The 19630-nt window shown below is 47.1% G+C and overlaps 1 protein-coding gene across 1 annotated transcript in view; it reads left to right on the forward strand.

Annotated features, from left to right (window-relative positions):
* Positions 1 to 1743: 1743 nt before the first annotated feature.
* LOC119456660 (sodium-dependent phosphate transport protein 2C) overlaps positions 1744 to 19630 on the forward strand; it is a 38625-nt gene continuing 20738 nt past the window's right edge. The window contains exons 1-3 of the mRNA XM_049669007.1: positions 1744 to 2109; positions 7610 to 8030; positions 17494 to 17754. Coding sequence (XP_049524964.1) covers positions 1744 to 2109; positions 7610 to 8030; positions 17494 to 17754 — 1048 coding nt within the window. The remainder of the gene's footprint in view (positions 2110 to 7609; positions 8031 to 17493; positions 17755 to 19630) is intronic.

Raw genomic sequence — 19630 nt, forward strand, 5'->3', positions numbered from 1 at the left:
CTGATTCCTCGCCGGGAAAAGGGAAAAAACAAGCAAATTCATAGGTAGGGCGCAGGTGACGTTGGAATAGGGCTATAAAAATACGCTGGAACCTGGGTATAAGGAACACAGATAAAGCAAGCGAATTATTTTCTACATTGGATACACACGAGCTTACTGACCAATACTCATGTAAAATATTTCTTCATAACAAAACGAGCATTGGATATATCGAACTCGGGGCCTCGGCTGGAACCATAATAAGCCGATTGCAGGCTGCAAACGCTGTGTCAGGCAGTTGTTAGTTTTTTGTGTATTAATATTTTTCGAGCATTCGTGCGAGAATGTTCGGAACCGTGACAAAAGGGGAGGCTGGATGTTGTTTGGATTTCTAGCCGCAAACTGCGCGCAATCATACATTCAATAATTCGCTCTTTTGCGTTTTCATTGAATGAAGATACCAACTACGCATATAGCAAGTGCTTCACAAAACCAAGTTTAATTTCATTATAGGCCAATATGGTATATCAAATTGCCTGATATATCGAGCTATATATTAAAGCGATTAACTTTATTTCAATTTTTTCGGCCGTTTTCATGGTTGGTTGACAGTCGATTCGCAATGAAACGTTAGCTCATTCGATCGCTCATTCTTCTTTCTTTCTTCTGTTCGTTCATTGATTTGGGTTATTCACTTAGATTGACAATTATCGTTGTTGGGTTCGTGCACAATTTTTTTAGCACATAAGCCTGTTCGTTATAAGCAGGTTCGACAAACCCGCCTGAGACCCCTTGTACATGATATTGCACATCACCTTCAATCATTTTGAAAAGTAACTCGGAGGCTATTACTTCAACATTTATCATAAATACGTAGAACGGATTGATTTGTTCATAATCTTGCCGAATGTTTTCGAGAAAATTGACACCAACTGGATGGAACCACTGGTGTCGTCGTAAACGAAGAAAGCAACCGTTGAATGCGTTTCAAGTGCCGTGACATGACATGACAATCCGGACGGACCATAATCCCAACCCACTACACCATGTTATATCTTCCTCTTGTGTTTAGGCAATGAAAATCAGTTTTTACTGTAGCAACCATAAGGACACTGTTACCTTTTTCACATACAGTGCTCCCAGATTGAAACGCGACAATTTAGGCCTAACCAATGCGCATGCTTTTGTTTCCACCGTCGGTAGTTTGTGTGACATCGGCGCAATCTCGACTCGTAAGCTTAGATCAGAGTCCAAGTCACCTTTCGTGACCAGATTCGAAGCAACAAGGCATGGTACTCTCGAGTAATTGCACAGAAAAAGAGTTCTACCCTGCCTGTCGCGTTTCAATCCGTGAGCACTGTACATGGAGGCACCGATTTGGGCATCTAACCGTGATATTTAAACAAAAGAAAAGTTGAAAGGCGATTCAACCTCTCGCTGAAGTCAAAGACAACGTCTTCCTTGGCGAGTTGGAGGAGAGGCACTCTGCACACGGAGCTCTATCGCGTCACCCCTCGCTGAAATTTGTTGACTGCACTATCACTGAAATCGGCTCGCATTACTTAGCCTGCACATAGCCACGGGAGCGACCCACATTTCTAGACTGCAGTGTGTTCGGGATTGGCCCACGAAAAGAGGCTGGAAACGCCGGTACTCGATGCGGTAAAGTGGTGGTAACTCGCTAAGGAAGACATTGTCTCCAAAATGTGTTTTTCTTTTCAGGTTCGCAACATATATACCAGTAGACTGTGTTCGGGTCTCGGGATGACGTTGTGCAAAACGCTGTGTGTCACAGATGAGACATGCTCCGAGAGCTCGGGCAGCTTGCGGGCGAGGTCCGAGTGCCCGGCCTCACGGTCGATCGGCAGGCCGTCGTCTTCGGGCACGCAGTCGCGCCCAGGGGCCAAAACTGCGGCGCTGAGCCACCGACGAAGCAACGATCGTCAGCCGACGCCGACCTCTGAAGGCCCAGCTGCTGCACTCCCGGCGGCGAGCCGAACACTTCGCCCGGCGCCCTCGACGAATACCGGCCGCGACATTCGCTCTACCGACGAGGCGAGGAGCACCGCGACGAACGCTCGCCCTGCCCAGAGAGCAGCCGATGACGTAGCCGACAAGACGGTACACGCTGTGAGCATATGCTATAGACACAAAATCGCTAACTATGTACATTTTCCCTCACTACGTAATGTAAGAACACAGAGTTACCCACGAAAATTACCATAGCCGACGAGCTGGCACACGCCTAGACACAATATTGTTAACTAAGTGCCTTGGTCCTCACTGCACAATGTAAGAACACAGAGTTACCCACGAAAATTACCCTAGCTGACGAGCCTGTGCACATTGTGAGCATATGCCTAGACAGAAAGTTGTTAGTTTAGTGCCTTTGTCCTTACTACATATTTTACGAACACCGAGTAACCCTCGAAAATTACCAAGAGAACTAGGGCGCGGCGACCGTGCATTTCCCAAACGAATGCTTGTTACTAGACCAATATGTCTGATCTTCATGCTTTGTGGCGTTATTTAATCTCTCTAAATTTCCGAGCTAGCATAGTTTTTAAACTCAACAAGGCAATCACTTTTCGTGCACATGCATAATCATGGCAAATTGTTGCATTTATAGACCAGTATTTCGCTGAAAGTGATCGATTTGCAAAGCCACAAAGCCGTTTGAAGTCAAAAGATCGAAGTATAGGCAAATACGTATACTAACCCCCACTCCCATGCTGGATGAACGACTGAACCGCCATATTTTTAGCTCCCGTAGACACTAGCGCTAAAATGTCTGCAGTAATTGTTGTGTGTGAGAGAGAGAGAGGTCATAAGGGAGACTATTGTGTATACCGCAATCTTTTACACTGGCACCCACGTTTGCAGCAAGCGACTTTAATCTCGACCATCTGTTGACGGAGCCTGCGCCGACTTCGGGTTTGATGACAACAAAGCTACGACGAGGAAAGATTAGCGGGAAGTATGCAAAACAAAAAGCAGAAATTGCGGAACCTTCCTTAAATGGAACTATCCAAGACATGTGTATATATAGAACATGTATCCAAGACATGTATGTGTATAGAATTAAATACAACGGTATATATATATATATATATATATATATATATATATATATATACTCTCGTCGATTTGTATTTCAGATTGCACATCCACACACGTACTGCAGTCTTCTCTTTCCCTCATTTGCGCGTCTTGTACTTCTCCCTCGTGTTTCTTCTTGTACGCGTTTGGTTCCAGTATATCGAGTACCGATCTATGGGTGCTGAAGTATGACAGGCACGTTAGTGTTTTCAAGTTGTGGACACCACGTACGTATAGGCACGCGATTAAGGACTTCCTCCTTGTATTGTGGTAGCCACGTAGTCGTCCACAGAGGGCGTTATAGACTGACGCGTAGACTGTTTTGCACCGATGCGCATATTGTTTGCGCGGACAATGAATCCTTATCACGCCACACCTGCCGGCCGCTGTCAAGCGCTGTTAGATTCGGGAGGATCGTGGTCTCGGAGCTCGGCGTCACACTGAGCTAGCATCGCCCTCTAGCCTACACGCCACCTGTGCGTCTCGAAACGGGTAGCCGGCCTACGCTACCCGGGCGTCACACGGCGGCTAAGAGGGCCCACGTCGTCGTCCGAACTTTCACGACGACATTCGGTGATGAGTACGAGGTCGGGAGGTTGGAGGAATAGAACAGGGTGTTTATTCACATGGGGGAAAAAGGGCCGACTTATTTACAGGAAAAGGCTTAAGATACTCGTACTGGCGCGAGCACCGAGTGCAGTACACGTAGCACGCAGCTACAGGTTACATGTCGGAGCAGACTACATCCTTCTGCGAGAGCAGACTACACACAATGAGGATGTCTTTGAAAGACCCTCAGTCTTCCCTAGATCACTCGCTAAGGTGACGGCTAATTTTGCAATCAACCAGTCCGGTGGTCCGTATCGGCACAGCGCACCATTGATGGGTACACCACCTCTGAGGAGGAGAAGGTTGACACAACAAAGCCCATCCGCCGCCCCCAAACTGAACTTGAAAAGGGGGAAGTAAGCATACCGATCCAGTATTTCACTGACGACTGGGGAGAGGTCAATGGCCCAAGCTCGCCAGAAGGTAAAGCTTCTACAGGTCCCGGCGTCTTTCGCTGAAGTTCTGGGAGAAGCTCCGTTGTCTAGTTCTCACGCCGACCTTTAATTTGGTGTAACTAGAAAGGGTCCGAAGGCGAGCTCGTTGGTATGCATACATGGTGTAAAAAACAACGCTAAAAACACGGGCATAAGGAAGAACACATGACAAACACTGTAACTGTTCAGCATCTCAGTGTTGTTTGTTGTTTTGAATGTTATTTGACCTCGGTACAACAATGACCCCGGCCTCCGCTCTTCGGCGAATACGCCAAACGTAACACCGCGCACAGAATGAGATTAAACTGCTTATACGCCCCCTGTATTGGGAAAGGGTTTATTGCCTGGCCACGGTTGGCCCAGTATTGAATTATCTCCGTGATCGGCCCACATTCTTGGGACATGGGCGGACGGACACAATTTTCAGACCTAACGCTACACATTAAAAGGTTCACCCTTCTATTGCGGTCATCTGTTAAACGATTTCCCGTACTCCCCAGAAAAAGACGGCTGCCACCTACAACCGCTCCAAATGTTGGCCTTATGCTATCGTGGACAATTGGCACGCACGTGAGCGATAACTAATACTGGGTTTCATGTGGAGCGTGCGACGCTGCGGATGCAAGCAAGGCTTCTTGCTGTAGCTGCGTTCATACGAAGAAATACTTGGACGTTTCTTCTTCTTTCTTTCTTTTTCATTTGAGACAATTTCATACAAATTTGCTCAGGAGGCACAACAAAAAGCCCGATGACCAGTCATTAAATGGGATTCTGCATTATTTAGGCTCAGTTATGCACGAAAAAAATGTTATACCTTGAATTAACGAAGTTTGTTATACCACTGCTAACATGTGGTTCTCAATCATTTTGCGGTTCGTCGTTTTTCTTTTCAGGTATTTCGTTTGCAGGCCGTCGCGGCGCCTCACTCCCAGGCACGCGCTGGGGCTCACGCGAATATGTGCGATCGCGATTTGATCACGAAAGGCGCGGACTTATACGTTTTGATTACCGAACTACTTGCATGGCTTTCATAGCATGTTACACTTAGTAGCGGGTAATGCCCGCATGGTTTTGGCTTTTATGATTAGTGTGAAGCGCATACAGGCCATTTTTGGAGATCGGATAAGTAGCAGTGCAAAGTCATGTTTATGAGCCCTTACTTGCGAAAGGTGCTCCAGTTTGTAACTTCCTTGCGTCATTTCGTCCGCGATGGTACACTGAGTTTAAAGAAACGCCAATGAGCAACACCCGTTATTGTAGTCGCATGATACCTTTTTGAATTACTACTATGTTAGCGCTTATTTGGCAGACATAGGTTTTGTGAGCTAAGGACACACCTTTGGAGGACACAGGTTGACACATATGAGAAAATCAAGGCTTATTTACAGTTATTTTTTAAATACTGTACCTGAACGACCACTTTGTCCCATCAGGCACTTCAATATATTTTCGTATGCATGTGCTACTTTTGTTCTGAAAGTTGCCAGAACTCTCAACGAACCAACAATTGTTCGCTGAGAACGCAATGGAATCCTCGTTTATGGATGAAGTATTAAATTGTCCCTAGAAAACATTCACCAAATCTCAAACGTCTCGAGGAGCAAGCCTGGGAACTTCGTAAGTGTTTCGCGTAAGTTTTTCGCTCGCATCGGCATCGGTTCGGGAATGTTCATTCAGTGTGTGCCAATACAAAAAGAGACAAATCACTACGTGTTCAAACAGCCCTTCTGAGTAAAACAGCGGTGCTTGCTAGTGCAAAAATCAGAACCTCGTTCACTGCTGTTTGTAGAAATGCAGAAATGTCCCATCGTGGAACTTGTTCAATGAAGTAATAAGGAAAACTGCCATCGCTAAATAGAAATCTGCAGTTACCTTTCATACTGACTCACTATACTACCGCGTTAACGACGTGTGGCAACGTTTTACCACGGCACCTTGCTTTCGCCAATGTCCTGGTACAGTAAGAACGTATTACGCGAGCGCGATAACATAACTTGTTAACTATCATTGTTAAATGAATTCAATTCTGGGGTTTTACGTGCCAATTATTGTTAAATAGAAGCACTGATCGGCGAAGAGTAAACCAATGCATGTCTGGTAACATGTCGCTGGTATTCTACGGCTCCAATACATGTCAATGGATGCGCTGCACCCTCAGGCTGGTCGGCATATATATTTAGCACGTAATGACATCACGCACGCATTTCCCCACCACGCTAGTCCCGAACATGGTGGTCACGATGACGTCAACGCGCATGCATCACGCATGCATTAATTTGCTCTCTGATGGTGAGCGTCACATTCACCGGATTTTCAGTGCTGTGCATCTTTCGCTTGCGCAACAAGACGCGTCTGTCATGCTGCCATATTTCTTGTTTACATTTCTTCTCGATGTGCTAATGCCCCAAGATGGCCGCCACAATGACGTCAATACCAAAGCAGTCTTTTTTACAGAATTTTTCTTACGTAAGAGCGTGTCTTCATTGGCCTGCGCTTGAGCTCGCCCCCCACTCACGACAGGGATGGGTGTTATGAAACGATCGTTGCGGCGAAGGCCAGTCGCCGGACGGCTTTTGTAAAGTAGAAGTGTTTTAAAAATCAGCCGTGCTTTGTGATTACGCAGGCTGCCATCGTCGCCATAAGTCTCCAGACGGTTGCTCAGATGGCTACGGCGCTGCGCGGATTCGACCCTTGCCGTGGTGGCCGAATTCGGATGGAGGCTGAATGGAATAACTCTCGTGTGCCGCGCCTTCGGTGTGCGTTAAAAAGAACCAGCCGATCAGAGTTAACCCGGTCTCCAACTATTAGACCCTCATAACCCACTTTGCAGTTTCCGTACGTTAAACACACAACTAAAGAAATCTCCAGCTGAGAGCTAATACCCATTACCGCGCGTTTTCCGAGAGTCGCCTGTTTGGCTATATACTAATGCTAAACGTTGGACAAGTTTCCACCCTTATGTGGTTGCAAGTACCCTTTAGTTAAAAAAAAACTGCACGTTGTAAGATGATTGCTTCTGCGACGTCGTGTTAGATACGGTCGCACGCGAAACGAAAAAGAAGTATTGCTCGGTATAGTGTAGCGGTTCCTTTCGCTTGATTATATATGCCTTTCTTATCATCCAGCGCTCATGACCGGCCGATCCTGGCGATAATGTACAGGCACAGCAACGCCCAGGCAACTCACGTAGCTCGGGAAGGAAAAGAATGGGAAGAGAATCGTTGCATTATATCGGCCTTACATTCTTATTGCTTCATTTGGGATGTAGAACAGACGCACCAAAGAAAAACGAAAGAAAGTACAAGATAGCGGCCGAGCAGGCACCGATAGAACGACAAATTACTTGCTGGGATTTGTCGTTTTATCTGTCCGCCCTGGTTTACTATGTGCGCTGCTCTATGGCCTAAATAAAGCAATACCAATTCGCCCAAGTCCGAGTTATACAGTAGTTTACTGCTTGAGGTAACCGTCCTCCATGTCTGACGCAGGAAGGCACGTCCGCCCGAGGTCTCCCTTCGTCCCTCGAAGCCGCCAAGGAAGCGGCGGTCAGAAGATCCTCTGACCCCGCCACAGTTCAACGTGCGACGCCTCGAGCCGGCCTCGTCGCAGCCAGAACGTCGGTGGACAACCGCGGGCAGCCCGGTGGTGGCCCGCCGACCGGGTCCGAGGTGCTGTCGCAGCGCTTGACCATACCCAGCTTTTTCGAGCAGCCCCCGACGCCCGACGTTCTGAGAGCGCGCCGGCCCGCTGCCGCTGCGCCCACCGAGGTTACCGCGGAACGGGCCGCGGTAGCCAAGGCAGAGGGAGGCGAGGGCTGCGAAGCGACCTTCTCGAGCGTTCTGTCGGTGCGCTCCCTGCTCCAGGTGGAGGACCCCGACGTCAGCAACAGGCAACCGGACGACAGGGAAGGTGAGCCATAGCAACGGGAGACATCGAGTCAGTTGGTATTGACTCCTACTTTTCATAAATCACGTATAAATCTTTTTATAAATGAGATATTGAGTTACTTCTGTACGAACACTACGCGAACATTTCATCAATCCTTGCTCGCATGATAAAGTGTTATCTTGCCTTTTTCTTTTCATTTTTAGCCTCCGTGACTGTTTCATGTAACAGTGCATTAACTTGAATCTTTTGTATTTTGAATATGTGTGGTATTGCTGCCTGCTTTGTAGAAGTAGATGTTTGCTTCAGTCAAGTTGCTTGTTTCTCAAGCGACTTTTACCCACAGTCTCCTCCATCGTCGATGGAAATCAACAAGTTATTATTATTATTATTATTATTATTATTATTATTATTATTATTATTATTATTATTATTATTATTATTATTATTATTATTATTATTATTATTATTATTAACTACAGTGAAGCTGTTAGCCTCTGGTTGGTCGGCATTTTTCATGACCGCGTGCGCGGCTCTCGCTCACACAAAAATGTGGGCCGATCCCGGGGACAGTGCAAAGAAGCGGGAAGCGCACGATGTGCTGCTTGTCCAAGAGGCATCACATGGCGTCATCAGGCGACATCTACACTTGACGAAGACTTCATCGCGTGAAGTCACGTTTGACGTAATGACGTCATGAGATTACATGATCAAGCTATATAGTCACGTGACGATGCCATTATTCTCGTTTATTCGAATTACAATCTCAAGCTATCATGTCTGCAGCTTGTGTGTAAGCCGTACTTTACGAATTTTGTGGCGTAATTTATTTTGAGAAATTCAATTAGTTCGATAACGCACTTGCGCTTGGCGGAGGGCCTAGAAGTATGAGGATGTATGCTGCACTTCCGCGCACGTGCTTGCGCGTTTGACATAGGTCGCTTGTGGTGGAGGTGCTTGTCCAACGTCGGCAGCAACCTGGCTGTACATTCACGTTCACAGGGGGGGAACGGAGGCGTAGTTATTACAGTGAAGCTAGGTTAAAGGAGATAGAGTCCGGCAACGGAAGTAGATAGACCGGATCATCATCATCATCATCATCATCATCATCATCATCATCATCATCATCATCATCATCATCATCGTCATCACCATCCTATTTTATGTCCACTGCAGGACGAAGGCCTCTTCCTGCGATCTCCAATTACCCCTGTCTTGCGCTAGCGTATTCCAACTTGCACCTGCAAATTTCCTAACTTCATCATCCCATCTGGTTTTCTGCCGACCTCTACTGCGCTTCCCTTCTCTTGGTATCCATTCTGTAACCCTAATGGTCCACCGGTTATCTATCCTACGCATTACATGGCCTGCCCAGCTCCATTTCTTCCGCTTAATGTCAACTAAAATATCGGCTATCCCCGTTTGTTCTCTGATCCACACCGCCCTATTCCTGTCTCTTAACGTTAGTCCTAAGATTTTTCGTTCTATCGCTCTTTGTGCGGTCCTTAACTTGTTCTCGAGATTCTTTGTTAACCACCAAGTTTCTGCCCCACATGTTAGCACTGGTAGAATGCAATGATTGCACACTTTTCTTTTCAACGACAGTGGTAAGCTCCCAGTTAGGATTTGGCAATGCCTGGCGTATGCACTCCAACCCAATTTTATTCTTCTGTAAATTTCTTTCTCTTGATCAGGGTCCCCTGTGAGTAATTGACCTAGATAAACGTACTCCTAGCTTTACAGACTCTAGAGGCTGACTGGCGATCCTGAATTCTTGTTCCCTTGCCAGGCTATTGAACATTATCTTTGTCTTCTGCATATTCATCTTCAACCTCACTCTTACACTTTCTCGGTTAAGGTCCTCAATAATTTGCTGTAATTCGTCTCCATTGTTGCTGAATAGGACATTGTCATCAGCAAATCGGAGGTTGCTGAGATATTCACCGTTGATCCTCACTCCTAAGCTTTCCCAGTCTAAGAGCTTGAATACTTCTTCTAGGCATGCAGTGAATAGCATTGGAGAGATTGTGTCTCTTTGCCTGACCCCTTTCTTGATAGGTAACTTTCTACTTTTCTTGTGAAGAACAAGGTAGCTGTGGAATCCTTGTAGATGTTTGCTAAGATATTCACGTATGCCTCTTGTACTCCTTGATTACGCAATGCCTCTATGACGGCTAGTATCTCTACTGAATCAAATGCCTTTTCATAATCTATGAAAGCCATATAGAGAGGTTGATTGTATTCCGCAGATTTCTCGATTACCTGATTGATGACATGGATATGATCCATCGTAGAATATCCCTTCCTGAAGCCAGCCTGTTCTCTTGGTTGGCTGAAGTCAAGTGTTGCCCTGATTCTGTTAGAAATTATCTTGGTGAATATTTTATACAGTACTGAAAGCAAGCTAATGGGTCTATAATTCTTCAATTCTTTAACGTCTCCCTTCTTATGGATTAGTATAATGTTGGCGTTCTTCCAGCTCTCTGGTACACTTGAAGTTGTGAGGCATTGCGTATAAAGGGTCGCAAGCTTTTCAATTATGATATCTCCTCCATCCTTGATTAAATCGACTGTTATTCCATCTTCTCCAGTAGCTTTTCCCTTGGACATGTCTTTCATGGCCCTTCTAACTTCATCGCTCGTTATAGAAGGAGCCTTTGTATCCGGTTCATCACTATTTCGAATGAAAGGAGTTTGGCTGTTTTGGGTACTGTACAGGTCAGTATAGAATTCTTCAGCTGCTTTTACTATGTCATCGAAATCAGGGGCGTAGCCAGAAATTTTTTTCGGGGGGGGGGGGGGGGTTCACCGGCCCGACCGGGGGGGGGGGGGGCAAGCTTCTGCTTTCCTCTAGGCCACGTGATCGATAATAAATAGCGGTAGTGTAAGCAGACTCTATACATGTATATTCAAGACATAGGACCGCCCCCCCCCCCCCCCCCCCCCCCTCGCGTGTGCGTGTGCTTGTGAAGAAATGAAGTAAAAAGTAAAGTAAGCTCAGTAAATACAGTAAGTACGACAGGTACAGTGGGCGTTTGGAGCAACGGTCTCTCATCGCGCCACTGAATGGACCAGTCTTCGAAAGCGCATCATTAAGACGACCCGTGCGATCGGAGAAGCCATCATTAACTGTTAATTTCCGTTAAGCGTAGATGGCATCGTCCTCGTCGGGGCGAAGTGCGTTTCACAAGTCAAGGACGGCTATACGCGTGAAAATGCACGTGTGACCAGGCTATACCTACTCCCGTAGCAATAGCTTGTTCGCTGCGTCTTTGCGCTAGAAAACTTAAATACGCGCAAAAACGCGTAAGGCGTTTTTTTTTTTCGAAGCTTTCGTCGCCCTGCTCCCTCATACGAGAGGGTTGCATTTCCTGCGGCAAGTGTATGGGCCGCTGTGTCTTCCGCTGTGTGCGAGCGTGTAGCCGTCATTTGCCTTTACGTCAACAGATTCAGAATTGTACAGAATATTTCACCGCACAGCACAGATATGGCGCGTGTACGCATTTTAAGTAGTGCGTACGTGCAACTCATTTCTGCTTCACTTACGCCGGTGCAAACAGGAAGCGGCCTTGTACCTCACAGAATCTCGACTGATTGGTGTACGTGATGCAGGAATGAACTCCGGTATTTTTCAGTGCATAGTGCACATAATCAATTTTTCAGGACGCGTGAACTCCGACGAGAACTGTCAGCGCCTGCAACACGAGTTTACTTACGCTGTACTGCGCACAGCAGTAATTCATGCTTGTCGGCTGTCTGTTTCGTGCATTCTATTGCGAGTCGGTGGAATTTCACTGCTGTCATCAACCCCTTCGTGTGTACATTGCTGGTTTGGGATTCCACAACAAAACAGCAACTACCAGCCTTCCGTAATTGCTGGTTTGGGATTCAACAACACAACAGTAATTACCAGCCTTCCGTAGGGGCGCAATCGCAAACAAGAGACGTTTCTCTCGCAGACTAAGCCTACGTTCACACTTGGAAAGCGGCAAGCGGGCGGAAAGACCAAAGCGGGCGGAAAGGCTCCGCGCCTGTCCAAGTTCAGATTTGTTTTGCTACCGCCGCGGCCGCCGCTGCCGTTTTCGTCCAGATCCATCTAGTATGCGTACGTTTGTCGGCGTGGTGGCACTCATTATCGCATTATTTCGAGCGGTATGTTCATTCTTTGACCCACGTACCGTCATCAAAAGTGATCATTTTACGCAAATTCGCGTGTCATCTGCGACCTTCGATAACTTCCTCGTTGGCGTTCCGTAATTCTCCGCACACGGGCGCGGTAGCGCTGAGTCACAGGTTGGTGCCTAGGCGTGATAATATTTCTTTAATAGCTTTTATTTACAAGTTGTAATAACATTTCATCATTTCGTATTGTCGGCGCCTCCAGGACACCAAAGGGGCAACGGGAACACCAAAGCTAAAACCCGGGCTGGCCCTTGCGTTGGGGCTCGCCAAAGCCTGCGCGTCCTTCGTGAGACCTACGCTCCCAATCTATCGTCGCAACAAAAAAAGCACCCCGCGACTTCTGCAACATACCGTACACGTGCGAGGAGAATTATGGAGCGTCAACGAGGAATCTGCCTAACTATTTTCTGCTATGGAAGTGGAAGAAGAAATGGCTTTTATACTTCTACCTACTTGTTTTCTAGAAATGGACAATGAATAAACGGAAGACGCGGACAACTCGGAAACGGCGGTGGTGGGTTCGCCTGGCTTTGCAAAAGCGCGAGAAGTTGGGTCACGCCAAGGCTTCGTTGCCGCACCTCCGGTCGCGCGACGTTGAATACTATCGCGAGTATTGCTGACAGTACGTTTTAGTGCCACTCTTGTCGTAGAGCAAGGGCTGGTTCTCGATCGCGTCGATCAGCATTACAGCCTACACTTTTGGTGCCATGGTTTTGGTGCCCGGTGCCATTTTACGACCGGTTGTTTACATGCTAGTGTAGCTTCCAGCGAAGCAGAACGACTTTCCGCCGCGTTTCTGCTTCGCCATGGCGAAAAAATCGGCCCGAGACCAATTTGGCTCGCACCCTGTTTTTCTGCCTGTCTTGCCGCCTAGGCGAGATTTTGCCGCTTCCTACAGCTTCGAGACCAAGTGTGAACGTAGCCTAAAATCCTGCGCGAGCGCGGCCTAACCGGCACCTGAAGGGAAGCGGCGGAAATGTATACCGGAGATTTCGACCACCTGGGGTCTTTAACGTGCAACCTAAATCTAAGTAAACGGGCGTCGAGCGTTTTCGCCATCATCTAAAATGCGGCTGCCGCATTTGTTGCTTCATTTGTTGCGCATTTGTTGCTTCAGAATGCGGCCGCCACAAGCTCGCCCAAAACTTCACAGAGTGTGAAAGCCTTGAAAAACACCGTGACAGTTTTTTCCATATGCTGACATGATTCGCTGTAAATTACCAACTAAAACGGAAGCGCCCAGGAATTAAATTGTGGTAGTAGCACCGGTTTCATGAATTATGTCAGAGCGAAGCGACGAAAACAAAGGGTAAGTAAGTAGGGGGGGGGGGGGGGGGTTGAAACCCCCCCCCCCCCCCCTGGCTACGCCACTGATCGAAATTGCTGATGATATTACCATGCTTATCTTTCAGTGCATACATCTTGCCTTCTCCTATGCCAAGCTTTCTTCTTACTGATTTAATGCTGCGTCCATATTTTACGGCTTCCTGAATCTTCCCCACGTTATAATTTCGAATATCCCTTACTTTCTCCTTGTTGATCAGTTTTGACAGTTCAGCGCATTCTATCTGATCTCTTGAGTTGGACATTTTCATGTTTTGTTGTTTCTTTATTAGGTCCTTTGTTTCTTGGGAGAGCTTACCTACTGGTTGCCTTGTTGCCTTACCTCCCACTTCAATTGCTGCTTCTGAGATCAACCTAGTTATGGTTTCATTCATTACCTCAATGTTGTCTTTATCTTCCTGTTCTAAAGCTGCATATTTGTTTGCGAGCACCGGCCTGAATTGGTCTGCTTTTACCCTTACTGCCTCTAGGTTGGCCTGTTTCCTCATGACTAATTTTACTCTTTCTCTCTTCAAATTGAGAGAAATCCTGGACCTCACTAACCTATGGTCACTGCAGTTTACCTTACCTAACACTTCTACATCCTGCACTATGCTTGGATCTGCGGAGAGTATGAAATCTATTTCATTCCTTGTTTCTCCATCAGGGCTTTTCCAGGTCCACTTCCTGTTGCTGCGCTTCCTGAAAAGGTATTCATTATTCGGAGCCTATTCCCTTCCGCGAATTCTACTAACATCTCACCTCTTGCATTCCTAGAATCGATGCCGTAGTTGCCAATTGCTTGCTCACCAACCTGCTTTTTCCCCACTTTTGCATTGAAGTCGCCCATGACTACAGTATACTGAGTTTGCACCTTTCTCATTGCTAATTCAACATCTTCATAAAATTGTTCTATTTCTTCATCATCGTGACTAGAGGTTGGGGCGTAGGCTTGTACTATACCTTCATTTTGTACCTCCTATTCAGCTTTATTACGACGACTGCTGCCCTCTCATTAAGCTGTAGAATTCATCAATGTTGCCCGCTATGTTGTTATGGACTAGAAATCCTACTCCGGATTCTCCCTTATCTGGAAGACCTCTGTAGCAGAGGACGTGGCCGTTAGTAGCACTGTGTAAGCCTCACCAGTTCTTCTAACCTCACTAAGGCCAATAATATCCCAGGCAATGCCTGACAATTCTTCAAATAGTCCTGCTAAGCTAGCCTCACTCGATAGGGTGCGCGTGTTGAGCGTTGCCAGGTTGTTTCCATTCGCGGCCTGTCCGGACCCAGAGATTCTTAGCACCCTCTGCCACGTAGCAGGTCTGACCGCCGCCGTGGTCAGGTGCTCCGCAGCCACTGGGGACTGAGGGCCATGGGTTAATTGTCGGAGTCATGAGGGAGGTAGTGGCCGAATACTGCACCAGGGAGGCCAATTCGTGTTCTGGTGAGGGAGTGACTTTTGACGAAGCTTAGTGGGCCTTCCTAGTTTGGTTCTACCTGAACTAGTATAGCCCCACTAGCTCTCGGCAATTATTTTTTTCTTGCCGGTGTCAGGCACCACTCCGTGCCTGAAAATGTAGTGGAATGGAGTAGGATTCGAACTTACGACCTTCAGATTTGAGGCCGGGTATTCTACCTCTACTCCACGCCACCACCGGATGTAGATATCCATGTGCATGATGATTGGCTCCCTGTGCGTGGTGATTTGGCTCCATGTGCGTGGTGGTCTCCCGCCAGCTGTGCCTTATTAGCACAGGTGTCAAAACGGATGATGGATGGCCTATTGTTACAGCCCTCGCCACCGCCGATGCCTCTTTCACAAGTGTCGTGATACTCGGCGGTGGCACCTCCCACCAATTGTGTGCCCCTTTGTCTCGTGACGTAGAGATAACGCTTTTATCGGCAGTTTCCCTTTGTACTCGCTATGGGACGGACACTGGTTTAAGCACATCTTCCAGGATTCTGATGATGCCATGCAGTGTGCCGCGGCTATGAACGCTGTGGTTCACACGCTAGTCTATGACGATGGGGCAGACTTTACGCAGCAAACGCACTACTTGGCCATCGCGCCGGACGAAAACAAGACACCGGTGTCCTTGCTCTTTGACGAACACGCCGAAGACTTTCAATATAGTCAGTAATAATAATATATAAATTCACTATAGCAGACCCACCATAGTCACAGCTTCGCTGGGTTCCATCTTCACAGTAGTGGAAGGGCTCTGAATTTTTTTTCACCATGCAACGTTTTAAGCGCGCAGAAATGCTGTTACTGGAAGCTAAACATTTCGACAGAATTACTTGTCAGGCTGGGGCAATTATATTCGGGATTTAGGAGCGCGATTCCGCCCCCAAACATTACACCATCTTCCCGTAGGGGAACCCTGAGTAGTATGCGAAGCAGCCATGGGGTCGACTTAAGTTCCCATTACGCGAGCCCTCGTTGCATTAGTAGAAGCTTCTCGGCGGCGTTGACGTTTCCTTTCGGCTTCGCGAACCCGAAGTTCGGGATCGGCCTGTCGCCGGTGCCGTTTCGTGGCAGCGGCTCGATCCCTCTTCTCAGCAACGCATATCCACGAAGTGAATGATGATGAGTGGGCGAAGCACCGGGGGATCATTCGGGCAAAATGCCGGAAGCGTTCTCCGGAAGCCGGAAGCTGGCTGCCGGAACCGGAAGCGGAAACGGAAGCGGAACCGGAAGTGGAAGCGGAACCGGAAGCGGAAGCCGGCTTCTGGAAGCCGGAGCTTGGCGTACATGCGCAGTAGGAGTGTGGACGCCGCATGGCGGAGGGAGGGAGAGAGTGACATAACCCCGACCATAAGCTGCTTCGCATCTAAAACGGCGACGCACTTACGGCGATAGCAAGCTATAGCGTTTGCGCTTGAACTTCTCGGACGGTGTTCTAACTATACGCGGGTCCGACAGACGCGGACGCGACAAACGCGGTTGTGCCAAAATTTCTGCCACCCTTAAAATATTTAACACGCTGTGTAAGGCCTGTAATGACATTGCAGGGGCGCCTACGCTCATCATAAAAGAGCCGTGCCAGTAAAATCACATCACTTTCAGGTTTGAGCACTGATAATCTATTGCACTTTTTATAATACTCTGAGAATATTTAAGGTAACAGACGTTTTAAAAACTGCACCCAATTTTTACCCCTCCCCCCGATATTGAAAAAAAAAAACCAATAGAATATCAAATCGGAGAACCAAGGGCTACTTATAAGTGTTCAACAGAAAACATCGACGGCTGCGTCACTTGCGCGTCACAGCTCTTCGAGATCCATGCTCCTGTAGGTATACCGGAGGTAACCACTTCATACTACTCCCGTCCATCCCCTTAGATTCCTCTACGATCAATTATGAGCGGCCAGTAGCGCGATCTAGACAAGTGGGGCGGGTTTGTGCACTAGGGTGTCACCGAAATTATGTATGCAAAGGAAACAGTTGATAAAGACAATGGCGAGAAATAGCATCACTGCAGCGCGCAGTCTCTTCCTGGTCTTCTTAGCACTGTTCACATGTTATACATGTACAACCAACCCACATAAGTTGTAGTTTTAAATATAATGTATCGTGTGGAGAAGCACAGACATGACATTTACAATGTACTTACAAGATCAGGCTCGCCAGTGACCAAGATGGAAGACCAGCACGTGCCAACAGCCCAGAAGTACCTGTTCGTCTACCTTGCGCTGGTCAGTCTCTTAAGCGTATGCTGTATCGAAACAGCGTGCCATAGGTCTGAAAAATGCCTGTCGGGGAGCTGTTGAGAGCTTATTAAATGAAATCATTGGTGCAACAGCCTGTCGTATATCAACGACCTCGTACAAGGAGTTTTCAACGAGTTTACATTAGTCGACAGGTCGTATCGCGATCCTACCTATACGCACCGCGTGCCTTGTTCTCAAGTCTCGAACATGCCACACTGTGAGTTTTCAATAGCCTGGAGTGCGTGGTCTCCTCCTACGTGCAGAAGGTTCGGCGCAGTTCGTGGTGTCCATGGTGGGCAAGATGGCCGTGCTGCTGGTGTGCTGGTACCTGTTCCTGGTCTCCCTGGACCTGCTCAGCTCGGCCTTCAAGCTCTTCGCCGGACACCAGTCGTCCTTCCGGGGCCCCAAGAGCGACGTGATCCGCAATCCCGTCGTGGGCATCATGACGGGCTTGCTTGTCACTGTGCTCGTGCAGAGTTCGTCATCGTCCACCTCTATCACCATCTCCTTGGTCGGATCCCAGCGTGCGTATATCGGATCCCAGCATGCTGCGCGCTGCTGCAATATTCAGGAAACTAAGTATTTAGCGTGAGAAAAGTGTGAGTGGAGTGAGCTATATGTTAAGTACTATACTCACAGACTAAAACACGTCAATTTAGGACTAACTAACCAATGCGCCACGCTTTCGCTTCATAAGTCTCCAGTTCGTGGGATAATCTGGTTGATTTTTGCTCATACACTTATATCAGAGTGACCCGACTCCTATCGACATGGCACTCTCGAGCACAGATACGAGCGCACTCTCGAGTGCACAAACGTGAAATAAAATTTTCACGTTTGCGTTTCATTTCGTCAGGTATAGTACGTATTTTGGGAGAAAACTATACGCCGACAGATTTTTCCCGCGCCGATAAAAAGCGCGAGAAAAAACAGCAACCTTGTGAGTACGTGTAAGTTTTTCTAAGCAAAAATGACCCAAACAATGCAAAAATGCTTCGAAATCTCTGACATCGCACTAAAGTACCCGCGCAGCGTTTTGGGTGCGAAATTTATAAACGAGAGCTTCGCCCTTAGTTTTCTGCGCTAATAGCTAGCCGTTTCATGCCACAAGAATATATAAAATTCCAGTTCTCAATAACTATATTCATCGAGCTAAGCTAAGAGTTCCTCTTTAATGTACGTATATGTGCCTGCATTTAGAAGGGTCCCTTGTGGGGAGAACGTGTAAACACACTACACTGTATTTCACATTTTCGTCTTCGAGAAAAAAAAGATTGAGTCACTTAAGTATTAATTTGAATGCGAAAGCATAATGACTTCTCTAAGTTATCACCTGAAACTAGAACTCTACCTTAATCCACATTGCTCTAATTTGTACTAACCTTAATCCGCTATAATCCACCGTAATCCACCGTAATCTACATTAATCTATCTTAATGTACTTCAATCCACCTCAATCCACTGTAGTCCACCTTTATCCACTTTAACCTATCTTAATCCACTTTTGCGAGTGGGCCATCGGAGCGCACGACGGAACTCACCGCAATCGCCGCACCGGCTGGCAGCGCCGCGACGCGCAGCGATATATATATATATATATATATATATATATATATATATATATATATATATATATATATATATATATATATATATATACTGGCCACCGGCGCGGTCTATCTCTGACCACGTGGATTTTTGTAACATATCCGGCAACACGTTGGGATTTTGTGCTTCATGAGGCATATAATGCTTTCGCATTAAAAAGTACCGGCAATTCCTGCTGTTGGGGTGAGTTAGTTTTGGAGTGAGTTAGTAAACATCACGAATCAAGGAGTACCAACTCGTTAATGCGGAATGTTTACTCAGCTTGGACACAAGTAGAGTGAATGTGCCCCAACTGGGCGTACGAGATGTCTAAAAGCTAGTTACATAGTAGACAAGCGATCACTGCGGCAAAATAAGTAGTGCTCCCCATGGAGAGTAGCTTTGCCCAGGCTTATCTATAACGCCCTTTTACAGTATCTCTTTCTTCAAAACAGTGGCAGCATATGAATGAATGAATGAATGAATGAATGAATTATTGATTGCTATTTATTTGTTCCAGTCAGTTATGGTATGAACTCCAGACAAAACATTGTCAGTTTTGCCCTAAGGCGAAGCACTTAAAACCATTACAAGGTTGATCGCTGCGTTGTAGGCCTCTCAGAATGCTGAAGGTGGCAGTGACGTTACAAGCGTTGCCCCTCGGTGGGGCATCATATGAGACGGAATGAAAAGCGACGGCGTTGGTCAGCGTCCGGCGAAAGGATTACACAAATTTAGCTTGAAACATTCACCATCACGGTGTGGTATGCACGCAGCTACTCAGCAGGAACGCTAATGTGTCTGCGCACAACG

This window comes from Dermacentor silvarum, chromosome 6, assembly GCF_013339745.2.
Source record: "Dermacentor silvarum isolate Dsil-2018 chromosome 6, BIME_Dsil_1.4, whole genome shotgun sequence".
NCBI classification, from domain to species: Eukaryota; Metazoa; Arthropoda; class Arachnida; order Ixodida; family Ixodidae; genus Dermacentor; species Dermacentor silvarum.